Below are 14,789 nucleotides of genomic sequence, written 5' to 3'. Positions count from 1 at the left end.
TGATGCCCGTCACGTCAGGCAAACGCATCCCACTGGGCCAACAGATGGCGCCGCCGTCTCGACGGCCGTCCAGTGCGCGATCTCGGCTCGTGCACCGGGGTGCGCGGCGCGCGTCCACTCCCTACTATATGCACCGATAAACTACAAGACCTCCGTGGGTGAGCTGTACAGGCATGGACAAATGAAATCCGAACAAGACAATATCAAACAGAACACACAGAATTGAAAAATACCGTCCGTGGAGCTCCAATAATGGCGCACAATTGTTCCATTTAGACAACCATGTTTTCCAACTTTGTTACTGCAATTATGCCACGCACCAATTTGGCTTGCATAACCGCTGCGGTGGCTCAGTGGCTAAGGCGTTGCGCTGCGGAGCACGACGTCGCGGGTTCGATTCCCGGCCGTGGCGGCCGCTTTTTTGATGGAGGAGAAAAGCAAAAACGCCCGTGTGTACGAGATTTCGGCGCACGTTAAAGATCCCCTGGTGGTCAAAATTAATCCGGAGCCCTCCACTACGGCGCGCCTCATCGCCTGCGTTGCGTCGGCGCGTTAAACCCTACAATCAAAATAATTTGGCTTGCGTGGAAAGAAATCGCGCTATTTGTGTGCTCTGGTTAGTATTTTCGTGATCACGTTTTATACGTATTTTCGTGTTCACGTGTTATATGTCCATGAGTGTACACACCGCGGCGACTGGCGTTGAGTCAGCTGCGCCGTTTCAGCAGATTTCACAAGCGAGGAAATGGCTATAGTTTGTGTATTGGCAGGGCTCGGCAGTAGGCGTGTTCTTCAGTAGGCCGAACGCCTACACTTCTGCAGGCGCTACTATTCCGACGTCACTCACTATACCGACGCCACCTTTACTTCCTCAGTGACGTCACGCTGTGAAGCAGGCCTTCTTAAGAGCGGAACATCACGGGGAGCTCCGGCACCCGCAGCGACTGCCGTCAAAATGGCGGAGGCTACAAAATCGTAAGCACCCCACGTGTCAGTGCGAGCAGCTGCCTGCCAGTCTCCAAAAAAATGAAAATCAGCCGCGTGCACTCTTGGAGATCGATGCCCCTGACAACCATTTTCTCTCCCATCAAGTCCTCGCTGATACAAAAACTCCTTTTTTTAAACGCAGAGCATTTCAGTAACTCACGATGTCACCCGCGTTGACGTCCGTAGTCGTAGTCCGCACCCCTCCCCCTACACTATATAAAAAAAAATACTATCCGGCGCCTGGTTTCGATCCCTCGACCCTGCGGGCGGAACGCAATGTACATGGTGCTCTACCCACTGCGCCACAAAGCCGACACAGAATGGGAGGCTACGAACGCGCCTTATATCCTTGACTCATTCAAACTACGTCAAGAAGCTGCTGATACAACGCATTCACTACCACCAACTCCCCAAACACTAAACGTTAACGCAATACACCCACCCCCTATGCGACGCATTTACTCGAGTCCCCCTCGCGGGGAAATGGGCCCAATTTTTACGGACACGCGAGTGCCCAACTTTAAACAATATTGGTGGAAATGCTATGATGCGGATGCCGGAGGTTCGTCTGCGTAACAGCGAGTTCAACTACGTTACCACTGAAAACTGCTGAAACAAACTTGTTGAAAAATGTTCGAGACTTCTAAACGGCGCCGGAGTTTTCTTCAAGTCCCGCTCGGGCGAGGCGGGATCAGGCTGTAAGTACCGAAACTTCTAGGCACGTTGTGCCCGACAGCGGGCCTTCGTACTCGTATACGCCATGCGAACGTGGCACAGAAAGCGAATACGCCGCTTGGTAGCGCGTGCCCTCCGTCTCTCGGGCGGCGGATGCAGGAAGTCCGATTTCCCGCGCCGGACACCCCGCTCCACCTACTCACCCCCGTGTGACGCAAGTTCGCCATGCAACGGGCGACGGAATGAATGGGTAGACCGCGACGAGAGCGTGACGGCAGTAGCTGCAGCAGCAACAGAAGCAGCGGCGGTACGGCGGTTTGCGGAACGCCTTTCTTCGCCCTTGCGCAACAACAACCCTGCAGGGGGCTTGCGCGGCGGTCATTAACCGGCCCCCCCTTTCCCTCCTGTCGTTCGTCGTGTTTTGAGTGTGCACAGTCGCGCATTGCCCACATTCCTGCCGAGGCGTGCCGTATTTGCGCGTCTGCTATCCGCCGACGTGGCCCCGTTTCGGCGGGTTGCACCCCCCGCCAGGCCTTCCTCAACGCTGTCCCCTTGTGCAAGCGCGCGGGCCCCTTGTGGCGCACTCCTAATTGAGCTGAGCGGAAACGCGAATTAGTGGTGGGAAGAGAAACGGCTCGGAGGAACCACCAGTGCGCACTTGCGTGGCGGCAGTCGGTCCGTTTGCGAAGATCGAGAGCTGCTGCGCGTCTGTTTAGGATCGTTCGTCGCTTTCGTTTTCTCCAAGCCGTCGCATTCCGGGTTTGCCGAGAGTAGTCTTTCGGGTGGAGGATTGGGGGTGCATTGCGCGTGACTGTTGACGCGACGGCAATAAATGGCGCACTCAATGAAAAAGGGCTGGCGGCTCTGGCGTTGTCTGTACCAGCGAAACGGTACCTGAAACGGTACATGTGACCCTGTAGCGCGTGCCTTTAAAACAAGACGCAAAGGGAAAATCCGCGCGCCTCCGCCGAGACACCGCCTGGGCATGTGCAGCGGCAGCCACTCTGACTTCAGCACGCGTAGCGCTCAGTTTGTCACTGTGGAACCTCTGCTCCCCTCGACCAGAGGCGCAGCAGTCACCGGTTAGACGGGGCGCTCTGGCGGAGGAGGGGCGTTTTTGGTTCGGCATTAACGCTTTGGCATTCACAACTGGTAAGCCATCCTCTTCAAGCATCCTCCGAATATTTTTGTACTGGCGACAGTCTTTTGCGCGGTCAAGCATTTCGGTCTTCCTCCTAGCGTTAAGAGGCGTAGGTGGAAGCAATTGTTCTGGGGAAAAAAAAATCGTTTTATTTGCCAGTCGTAACATTTCAGGCCAGGCGACTGTATACCGGCTCCTGTGGAGGGCGACCTCCTATAAGACCAAGTCATTTACGCATAAGGATTGTCACCGGCCGGTGCTAGCTCTCCTCAGCAAAGGGTATACAGCGGTCAGCAGGAGTGCCTGAAGAAGATCCCAGCTCACAACGGCTCACCACGGCTCAAGGGCGCAACCAGTCATCTTATAAGGCCAGGGGTTCCTTGCAGAAGGGTTGCGGGTGGCAGAGCCCCGTGTTATATATCTTTGCGAAAGCGTGGCGTTGGGCTACTCGGCAGGTGTTACAGTAAGTGCACGGCGACGTGCGGCACGTGAGCGCGATTATGAATTCTCACCCGAGGCAGTGCGCGGCTGGCCTGCTTGGCAGCAACGCGTGTGTTTAGATGTGTGGGGCGATGAACGATAGGGAAGCGCATATATATCTATAAATAAATGCTGCACATCGTGCAGGCGAATTAGGCAGGTTCTAGCACTGAATATCGACGCATTCTTCTCGCACTGCTCCACTGTCCGTGCGCGGTCATCGTTTCAAAGTGTCTCCCGCCTTTACTCAGGCGTATAGAGGGGCAGGATTACGATTTCTCCAGAAGCTCGAACTGTATAGTTCGAGATCTATGCATAAATACGCGTGGCAGGCTTCACCGTGGCATGTTCGGTTTTCTTTTTTTTTTTTTTTTTTTTTTGTGCGTGTCTCGGAAAACGGTGCCATTACCTCCTCCGACTGCCCAAGTGTCTGTCAGCCCCACAGCATCCGGCTTCAGCACGCGCGGGTTGGGCATGCAAAGAACGTGCAGCACTTTTCCTACTGCACCTTCGTCCCCAGTCACCTGGGCTACCGTCGGCGCACCGGTATGCCGCATGAGCCGAAATGTGTACACTGCTCTAGGCTCGTCCTCATTTGTAAACATTTGCTCTCGTATTAACACTCACGGGGCCGAGGCATCACCCACGCAATGCCTTGGGGCAACGAACTCGAGCGCGTTTAATTTTGCGCGTGCGCTTCGCCTTCCATTTCCTCATCGTCTGTTGGCGTTGCTGTCGCGTGTTCACTCGCTCGTCGCACCTGCGCTCCGGGTGTCGCGGCCGCAGCCTAATTCATCAAGCCCGTCAGATATGATCTGTCTAGCGCCGTCAAGTTGCAGCCGCCCTCCATTGAACTCGCCGCCTCGCGCCCTCCCGCTTCGGGCCACTGAGGCGGCGGGTGTTCGATATGTCGCTGCTGCAGCTGCGGTAATTGTAACGTGTGGTTGTATATATTGGCATCCAGAGTTTAATTCCCAGAAGGGCTGATTAGATGTTTTCGGTATTTGGCGGTGTTTGACAACGGAAAGGAGGAAAATGGGTTGACCTGTTAACTCGTTGAGCCAGTTCTGACGGCTCCGTGACTTCGTCCTGGCTTGCCGAATTCCCAGCTCCCCGTTCGATCGCTGTAGTCACCATCGAAACAATAAAATTCACCCTAAGGTATGTGTTAACATGTTCGAATCCTTACTCTTTTCTGCACGGCGAGTACCGGTGCTGTGTAGCGGCGTGGTCTTTAGCAGCAGCAACAAGCACTACGGGCGGTTGCCTGCACACAATGCTTATTGTCCGTCGCCGAGCCACTGTCGTCCAACACCTCTACGCACGTGTACTACGTCGGCGCTTCTGCGTGCGTATAAACAAGGCCGCGCGCGCAGTCAGTGCGTATACGCTAAGTTTAGACTGCCGAGGCACTGACATTCGCCGACTGGCGTGCGATGACGTCAGATCCGCGAGGCGCGCGCCTTCATGACAGGTACGCGGGGCCCGTAACTACCGAGGTAAAGTCTGGCGCTTTTTGACACGCGGCATCCGTGTGGTCGCCTGGGATGATCTAAGCTTTCGCGCCTGTTTGCCACGCCAGATATCTGCCGCCTTCCATGCTGGAGGGGCACGCCACGCCTCGTGCTGCACATAGTCTACTTCCTTCTTCCGGAAGCGGCTCTCCAGCGGTCCCTTTTCCTTGTGGAATAAATAGTTAATGTTTTGATTTTAGTGTATATGCGCTGAAACCCGGAATGTTCGCGCACCGTTCTCTATTGAACTCTAGCGAGACCCCCGGGACGGCGCGTGCTATTGCCGGGGCAGTGCCCGCAACCGACACATTGCGCAGTTCTCCATGGCGAAATTTTCGAATTTAGCACGGATATTCGAAAAGACGAAGTATCGAATACAGATGTGTCTGTGGGTATAGTTTTTTTTTTTTTACTCTTCCAATGCGACTTTGAACAGAGGAGGAAAAATGCACTAGACTAACCGGCTTATGTTGTTTTGCACGTCGGCGACGCGTGACGGCGGCATGATTCAGTCTCAGGCGATTTAGTCATCTCGAGCTGGGTAGCATTTCGGCTGGCGTACCCGCAAATTTTCCCGCCATTTTTTCGCGGGGCTACCATGGTTGCCAGACCAGGACTGCCCTCTCTTGATTAGCTGGCATCATCCATAAATGCCGCGGATCTGTAAAAGGACTGGCCGCGGATCTGTAAGCCCGTTCTGGTTACAAACCCCTGCTCACTCGTGCCGTGGGCTCGGGCTCGAGCCTGGTTTTTTTTCGCTTCGTCCCCACGGGAGCTACTACAAACGTATAGGGCCCGTAAAGGGAGTCCGTAAAGGGGAGGGCAGTCCTGGTCTGGCAACCATGGACGAAAAAAAAACCCGGGCCCGAGCCCGCGGCGCAAGCGCGCAGGGGTTTGTATATCCAGAGCGGGCTGACAGATCCCCGGTCTTTATGGATGATGCGAGCTAATCAACAGAGGGCAGTCCTGGTCTGGCAACCACGGTAGCCCCGCGAAAAAATGGCGGGAAAATTTGCGGGTACGCCAGCCGAAATGCTACCGCGGGTTCGATTCCCTGCCGCAGCGGCCGCTTTCTTGACGGTGAAAAGCGAAAACACCCGTGTGTTCGAGATTCCGACGCGCGTTAAAGATCCCCAGGTGGTCGAATTTAATCCGGAGCTCTCCTCTACGGCGTGCCTCATCCCTTGTGCAGCGTCGGCGCGTTAAACCTCATAATCAATCAATTTAGCAGCCAGCTACAGGGCGGGTTAAGCAACTCTGTATTGGGCCTGTGTTGGGCCTACATCAAATAATCGCCTATTTCGAGTGTCGGATGCCTGAATCGAATACGGATCGAACACTGAGGAGTAGTTTGTATTCGTATTCGAAAGTACGAATATTCTCGCTTTTTCGCCGGAATAGTATCTCCGAGGCCAGTCCCTAAGTGTGGTTATGAACGTCGATCTCCCACGTTGGACAGGGAAAGTAGCAGAAAAAGAAATTCCCACCCGAACAAGCGCATCCCAACCCGCCGAGGTCCCGTCCTTGTGCGGGCTGCTCCGAGGCAGCTGAGTTGCCGCTTGCGCAGCTGGTGGCTGTCATTAACCACGTTTTGGCGTTGGGTGTTTTCTCTGCTACGCTGAACCGAGTGAATGGTGTTTCCATCATGGGGCTTCCACGGGCCCCCTCGTGGGTGCGTCTTGCTCGCGCTTTGTGGTCGCCAATGAATTCGAAGGGCGTGCTATAACTACTTACTCGATCTTTAACTTTCGGTTCAAATGAACTCCGATCGCCTCGTTGAAGAAGCTTTTAAGACAAAATACAACCTGGTTTATTTTGATGGAACTGGCTTTTGATAACTCGCACAGCTTCTTCCAGCCAATAAAAAAAGAGAAATGCGTTCTTTAAGCAGAAAAAAAAAAATCGCAACTCAAATTTCGCGCGACACGCCGGCGGCAGCGCGTACCAAAGGGAAACACAAAAAACAGTTATCGGTATGTTAACTAAACGTTAGCATTCAAGCGATGCGATTGAGCGGAACTAGATTCTCACCACAATGGCGCAGTGATGTTTCTTGGATCTGCGGCCGCCATTCGTACAAACAGGCCCTGTGACGTCATAAAGACCTAGCTGGTCTTTATGACGTCACTGCTTCATTTGTGTTATTTTTTGTGCTATCAAGGTTATTTGTTTGAAGTTTGCCCTGAAATTGGTATCGTTGGAGCAATGCAGTATGTTTATTCAACCACGCTTGCGGTATTCACGATCCCTCAGTGCCGAGCGGTCGTAGGTAAGTTGTCGTTATATGTCGCGCTTTCTGAATTATCCAGCACATGGCCTGGCGAATTACGCGAATTTTAAGTGGTCACTGTCTCGCACTTCGGATTAACCCGAAGTTTCTCCTTCGTCGGGGGTTTTTCTGCTTCCGCGTCGAACGTGACTCGCGTACACTTCGTCCTCGGCTTCGTCCTTGCGGCGGTGCCCCTTGCATTGTCTCATGCCGATCGGAACGTAAGACGACGCCCCCCACTCTGTCGCCGTCACCGATACCGCCAACGAGACAAGGAGGCCTACGTGACGTTCGCACGGCCGGGACGGCTCAACAGCCGCATCCGCGGGAGGCTTCGGTTACCGCCTAGCGCAGGGTTCTATAAAAAGACCGCAGAAAGCGCGCGCGAATTCGTATACGACTAGGTTATATAGTTACGTTAAAAGCGTTATGCTGTGGGTATTTCAGTATCTGTACAAGGGCGGCATTCTCGAGTTTTGTCTCTTTTGCGTCCCTTTCAAAAGTGTCCTTTTTGGCGAGCCCTGATTGGCTAAAAGCAAACAACCGGAAGTGACGTAACTCAAGCGCGGCAAACCAACTGCCAACGTCCATTGCTTAACCGGAAGTACGTCACGATGAAAGGGACTCAAAAGGGACGTTTTCAAAAGGGACAGTTACGAGAATACCGCCCCAGGATGGAGAAACACGGCGCCAGTCTTGCATCCTAGAGTTCTTGGTGTTGATGGTCCCTCACAAGTTGTGAGTTAACTCACAACGGCCTCTCTCAATGGAGAGAGGCTGTCTGTGGTGCAGGTTGTGAGTCACAAGCTACGCCACAGGCAGTCTATATCTGTTCCCTTCCCGAGGGGCTAACAAGTCTTGTGACAATACGTGTATTTATATACCTGTAGGTATAGCCGTACTGAATTCGGCGAACACTCTGACGTAAGAAAGCGTAGGCTATCTCTGTCACTAAAAGAACATTGCACAACCACTGCTTGCAATCGGTGATGATTTAGAAGCGGAAACTTGGTACTTGCTAACAACCTTGAAAGCAAGCTTAGTATTTGGTCGTTTCGACGACCTATGGAAACGATGTGAGCAACGCTTAGATGGGAAACGGCCGTATTGGACTAGGGAGCATGCACTCTTGGGAAAGACATCCTAGCTCAAATTGAGGGGAATGTGGGATTAGGCTGGATGCGTAATGCAGAGAACTGACGACACCGGTGGACCACTGGGGTAATGGGAGTGAAAGCTGAGACGGGTAAGACACAGGGAACTTGATGGACTGGTGACTGAAGGAAATTAGTGGCAAAGAATGAATTCCGACAGCCAATTTATGGATGGGAGCGGTCGAAGACTCCTTCATCCTGCAGTGTGCATAAAAGCTGTCTAATGTCATAAAACTGCCTAACGCACAGGTTCATCATCATCATCATCATCATCATCATCACCAGCCTATCTACGCCCACTGCAGGGCAAAGGCCTCTCCTATTCATAGGTCGGCGTACTCACTCGTGAGTACACTCATTTGTACTCATTTGTACTCAAACTCACGAGTGAGTACGATGATGAGTGATCACACACCCAGAAAAAAACAGTGAGTATGATGACGAGTGAGTACAGGGGTAAGTCCACTACTCATGAGTAAAGTACTCATGAGTACACTACTCATGAGTATGAGTACTCATGAGTACAGTATTCATGAGTATGAGTACTCATGAGTTTGAGTACTAATGAATATCAGTACTCATGAGTACACAGCACTCGTGAGTACACAGCACTCGTGAGTACACAGCACTCATGAGTACAATACTCGTGATTACTGTTTTTGCGAGTGCTTGCACTCTTGAGTATATGCACTCCTGAGTACAGTAGTGCAAACAGTAGTGCAAACAAGAAAACGGACGACAAAAGCTGCCACCCGAAGACACACAGAAAAACGCAGTTTACGGCCACGGCTGCACCGACAACCCCCGAGCTCCCCTGAGCCCGACCCGGCCTGAGAACAAGAGGAGACGCCAGACGCAACGCGAGTGCTTACGTTCCATTTCGCTTTCTCACATGTACTTGCCTTCGCGCAGTAAGTCGCTCAACGACAGTGCACCGCGTCAGACGTTTTCTTCCTCTGTCCTGATTTATATGTAACCTGTGTTTTTTTAATCAATTAAACAATTTATTTTTTCTACTTAGTCTTTCATTCGAGCTACGACCTAGCTAACAGTGCAGATAAGTTGATTATTCGTGAGTAATACAAATTGAGTACTCATGAGTACAGATTGAGTACTCATGAGTGCAGAATGAGTAGTACTCATGAGTGAAAAATGAGTAGTACTCATGAGTAGTACTCACGAGCAGTAGTACTCATTGAGTACTCATGAGTACGAATACTCGTGAGGACAAATGAGTTTGAGTACAAGTGAGTACGATTACAAATGAGTATTTGATGAGTGAGTACGAGTGATTTTGTAAACAGACGAAGTTTTTGAGTCTGAGTTTGATTGAGTACAGCGTGAATGAAAAAAAATGTGATTGAGTTTGCGTGAGTTCTTTCTGTTTTGCCGACCTATGCTCCTATTATTCTCCAATTACCCCAGTCAGCCTCCATTTAACGAAGTCACCGAAAACCGGCAACTGTTTCGTTAACTCTGGAAACCCGTAAACTCGTTAAGCTTACGGGAAACTGCACGAAAAATCCGAATTAGTTTATTAAATCTGCAGATGCGTAAAATCGAGGTTTAGCGGTAACGTGTGTCGGCTTCTGGTGTTACTGTAGCTTTCATCCGGTCTCGCCACTGTCCATGACGCCAATCATGACATATCTGATGAGGCTTTCCTCATCACCGCGTACATTGTTAAAGCGACGCGTCGTCACGCACGCACGCACGAATGGGTATCTGGTTAGCGACATCAACTGCAGCGCAGCGCCGCCATTGCGTCACGTTTTCTGGCAGCACATTTCGCGAATTGGCGATTATCGCATACTTCGCTGCCCCTAGCGTGAGTGCGTTGATACAAAGCGCACAAATCACCTTTCTTTGTTGAGCTTGTCGCCGTCGCCTTGTATGCACAATCCCTTAGTGTTCGCGCTGTCGGGTACCCTTATCTAAGTAAAGGTTGTTGTCACTTGCCCATTTGCATTTTCGACGGCGCATTCGCACCCACTTCACCCTGCTCACGAGACGCTCGTTCGGAGAAAACGCTTTATCGGGGGAACTTTAGCAACGCCGCCTGTAAACATTGCCTGTTGCTTCAGCCGATAGTGGCCACACAGCCGCAGTAATGGCGGATCGGTTGCTGGGAGCGAGAGTAGCGCATGCGCAAAGCGCTACCTGGAAAAGGCCTATTGTCAGTTCCGACTTATAAAAACCACAGTCAGGGGTCGATTCCTTTCTTCGCTCGGATATCGTTGCGCGTTAAAAAAAGAAAAAAAACACGAACTGACTACAATGTTGGCAACCGTTTTTTTTTTTCCTTTTTACTCGCCACGCTGGTTCGTTTTGTCTCTTTGCCTTGCAATGGTTCCGTAGTTTCCTCGTGACGACGCCAACGCCCTGTTCCCCTTCAGAATTATCCGTTGCTTGAGGCAAGCACAACAGATAAGGCCTTAGTTGTACTCCCCCGTCGATAAATATAGCGGGGGAAAGCAACTGCAGACGCTCATAGTAGCTTAGTGCATCGGTCATTGTCGCTACCTCGTCGCCAGCTGAGATAAAGCGCGCACACTGATCGTATCAACGAAAGTGCCGCCGCTGGTGGCGGCCAGCTCGCTACCGTATATTTCCGCCAACTACCCGCAGCAACAAAGTTCGGGCAGCACGAATGCCGGAACATCAGTGTAGAGTTTCTACCGTAACCGGATGTTTACAACTGGTATATGGAGATTGTTGCCGGCAAAATAGCCGACAAGCCGCGCGTTATGACTGCGCCCGGTACACAAGTGGTATCGTCTTCTCGGATACCACTCGGATAAGAGCAGTTTTTGTGGGAGGGCAGATTCACTACCTCTTGAAAATGTCAGTTTGCTTTCCTTGCCCCTGTGGCGCCCTCCGTTCGAGGCCATTCCGTCGCATAACGCTGTTCTCACGCTGGAGCAGCGTAAACCACGGTTTTCCAAATCTGCTTGTTTAGCCAGTGCACGCGCTGCCGAATATTTTCTCAAGAATAACAAACCGTCGCCGCTCTGAAATGTGCTGTAGAATTTTTCGCAATGCTTCATAGGTTAGGGTCACTCGGCTTAAATACCGCCTTGGCTGCCTGATTGGGCTCTTTTTTTTTTTTTTTGGGTGGAGGAGAAGGGGGTGAGGGGAGGGTTGCGAACTTTCAAACGCTTGCGCATCTCCGCGTTCAGCGCATGCGCGTTGACTCGGCGCAGCAGCACAATATCCCACCAGCGGATCTCGGTACTCTAAAACGCTGTCTTGTCGAAAGTCTCCTGCTTTTGTATTTGCATCCGTCGGCCGCTATTTCTACCACATCCCATCCACGTGCGCGGCATTTGCATAATGAGAAATAAACGCGCTGGTCGATCTACGAGTACCTGCGGTGCTCACGCGAGCAGTTTGCTAGTCATCTGGCGGCACCACTCGTATCCCCGAATTCAACTATTGCTAACGACAGACAATTCCCCCCGTGTGTGCGTTTTTCTTCCCAACCCCCGAATCACGTCGTACATACCCCCTTGCTTATTATTCTTCCTCTTTGCTCATCCGCGCAGGCGTCGGACTGGCGTGGCGCAAGCTCGGCCAGACGTCCAAGCCGACGGTGGAGATCAAGGCGGAGGGCGACGACTGGTCCATCAAGACTCACACCATGCTCAAGACCACCGAGCTCAAGTTCACGCTGGGCAAGGAGTTCGACGAGAACCGCATGGACGGCACCACCGTCAAGGTACACACAGCGTTGCGCTCGCCTTTTAAAGCAAAGCTTTACTACTCCAGTCCAGCGGTTTCGCCGTGGATGCGCAAGTTCACCTTTTGACCCCATTCACACCCCCTGCTACACACCCCTCGAAGCGCGACTCGCCGGGCCTGGTTTCGTTGCTGCGCACAAAGCCCCGTTTTCAGTCGTTCTGCTCAACTAGAGGTTGCAGCCGCTGCGGCCGCTCAGTGGATCGGCGGCCGACCAACCCCGCCGCCTCCCGCGCATGCCCCGCTGGGTAGTCTCTGGCTGCGTGACTCGTCTTGCGCCGCGTTTGCCGTGAATGAAAGTGATGCGGGCCTCCTTCTGTGAGCGTTGCACGGGACCCAACGGCTATGAGCCATGCTCGACAACACAGCTGCATCTAGCCTTAACCAAGCGAAACCAAGACTGAACCAGACTAAGCCAAGCTTTTTCTTTGCATACCTAACGTTAGCTGAGCTAAGTCGCAGCCATTTTTTTTTCTTGTTCTTTTTTCGGACGGTTGTGCTTAAAGACGCCAATCTCTACTACTCGGACGTTCGAAGTCGTCTTGTTAGGGTCGCTTACTTCCTGCTCGCTTTTCCGTTAAGCATTCCCAAGAGTATCGACATCGGTAACTTTCTCCCCGTATATTTACAATTCCGTAGCCTAAAGTTGACGAAGAGGCATGTGCAGGATGGAACGTAAACTCCCAAAATAAGGTGAACCGCCGTAGAACCTAGTTGGCCTGCCGGTATCTAGTAGTTTAAATCGGTTAACTGTGTAAGGTAACTTACGAGGAAGTCTTTTCATTCGTCGGTGCTTACCTCACCTTTATTTTTTTTTTCCAGCACCCGGCCGGTGCTTTGCAGCGAAAATCCCCCTCTCCATCTTTATTGTTTTTGTGTCCGAACGTTCAGGGGTGTCATTTTAAAGACCGCGGGTGTCATTAGGTCGGTAGAGTGCACAATTCGGAGAGTACCGCATGTGCGGTCCACCCTGCTAGGGGTGATTGTGTCGCGGATCGCTGCACACAGCTGTTTCACGCGTCGCGTCGCGCGCTTTCGGCCGGTGTACTGCGGGGCCGACCCGCTGCGGTCGTAATCGGACTCCGGCAAAACATTGGTCGGCGGCGGAACTGTGTGCAGTGCGTCGTGCATTTCTGGCTATTCCCGGAAGAGACGTGTCCCGTTTGCTTTTGAAATGTACGCCGGACACCGCCGTTCATGAATGACTAAAAAATAACAAAACAAAGAAACAAAAAAAATACGATCGTTTTGACTAGGGAGTGTAGTATTTTTTTTTTCAGGAGCATCGGTTATCGCAATCCCTTCGCATCGTTCATTAGTTCTTCGCGGTGTTGTTGTCACAACAAATAGTTTCTTTCATCTTATCTTTCTGTTTGAATCATATTTTTTCCCGTATTGCTGCCACGATAACGTAAACCGAACAAACGACTTGGGGTTACTCGTAAATCCAACTTAACCCATCTGTAAAAAAAAAAAAAATCCAAGCTTCTGGTTTAAAATTTGTTCCCTATTCATTTTATCGAGTGCTCAATTTGTTTGGTACAGCGTAAAAAAAAAAATTGGGGCAATACTACAATGGTTGTGGCCCTTTATAGCGTCTGGGAAGCGGGCGGTACTTAGCAAATCGCTTATAAGGTAAGCGTTAACATTGTTTCCTGCGACGGGAAGGGGATATGACAAACATTTGCAGGATTCCGCTTGCATAAACTATTCAGTATCATGGAAGCGGCGTTTTTTTTTCTCTGCCTTTCTAAATAACGGGCGTGTAACTTCGGAGATGATCGTGACAGTCCCGTCAGGACCTTCAGGGGAGAGGGGCGAAACTCCTTTCCTTGTATCTATAATCCATTTGGCTATGGCCATGGCTGGGCCTTGGATACATTTTTCTTTTTTTTTGTAATCGGCTTCACTCGCTGCCCGCTTCGATGAATAGACAGTGCATTCAACGAGGTAAACAATGTATCAAAGCGTCTCCGCACTCGTGTTTTGCCAACATTTCGGCAATTAACCTTTAGAAACTATTCCCGCACGCTTGCTGGTTGGGCGAGGTGCCTCTCGGTTTTTCCCCCGACTCGCTATTTATTCCTGGCCGCAGCAGACGCTTGAGGCTGCGTATTTATAGCCGCTTAATGACGTTCGCGCATTCATACCGTGCAGTGCCGGGTCACTGGCAGCGCGCGGTTTTGGCTGCTCCCTCGTTGCGTCAAGTGGCGGGAGTGTGGCAAGGAAATCCCCATTTCCTGTGTGCTTCCTCCGTTAGTTTCGTCAGCTGCGACATTAGCTCTGAAAGTTTCAGCAATGGATGCCCGCCCGCCGTGACTCTCCGTGTTGCAATATGGCTTTCTGCCTCGTTTAGCAAAAGATGGATCACTGCGACCCTTATCCCCCTCCCCTCGTGCTTTGACGCATACTGGCGCTGCGGTCGCATGCGGGGCCAGCAGCCTGGTGTTGACAATGGGAGAAGCTTCTTTTCGCAAGTACTACCGCTATGATAGCTAATATGCCGCTGAGCTTGGTTCCATTGTATCTGTCCGCCCAGCGCCGTGGCTCAGCGGCTAAGGCGTTGTGCTGCTGAGCTTAAAGGAGCCATGAAGAGAAAATACAACTTCGTTTAATTTGAAAGAACTAGGATTCAGTATCTCACTCAGCTCCATTACAGCCACAAAAGATGTTTTGTTAACGAAAGAAAAGCGAGAAGTATTTAAAAACTTTTAAATTTGGCGCCACAGTGACGTGTTATGAGCAAGAATGACGTCATACGGGCCAACAATAGAACATAATTTTCAGTGCGTTAGCTGCACGTTAGCGTTCAAGTGATGCGGTCAAATGGA

The 14,789-nt window shown here is 51.5% G+C and overlaps 1 protein-coding gene across 1 annotated transcript in view; it reads left to right on the top strand.

The window, feature by feature from the left end:
• Positions 1-14,789, top strand: part of LOC144166176 (sodium/calcium exchanger regulatory protein 1-like) — a 38,292-nt gene that overhangs the window by 5,362 nt on the left and 18,141 nt on the right. Inside the window, exon 2 of the mRNA XM_077695777.1 lies at positions 11,766-11,938. Within this exon, the coding sequence (XP_077551903.1) occupies positions 11,766-11,938 (173 nt within the window). The remainder of the gene's footprint in view (positions 1-11,765; positions 11,939-14,789) is intronic.

Source organism: Haemaphysalis longicornis, unplaced genomic scaffold (genome assembly GCF_048455015.1).
Source record: "Haemaphysalis longicornis isolate Haplotype H1 unplaced genomic scaffold, Haemaphysalis longicornis Haplotype H1 scaffold_16, whole genome shotgun sequence".
NCBI classification, from domain to species: Eukaryota; Metazoa; Arthropoda; class Arachnida; order Ixodida; family Ixodidae; genus Haemaphysalis; species Haemaphysalis longicornis.
This window is presented reverse-complemented; position numbering and strand designations above follow the sequence as displayed.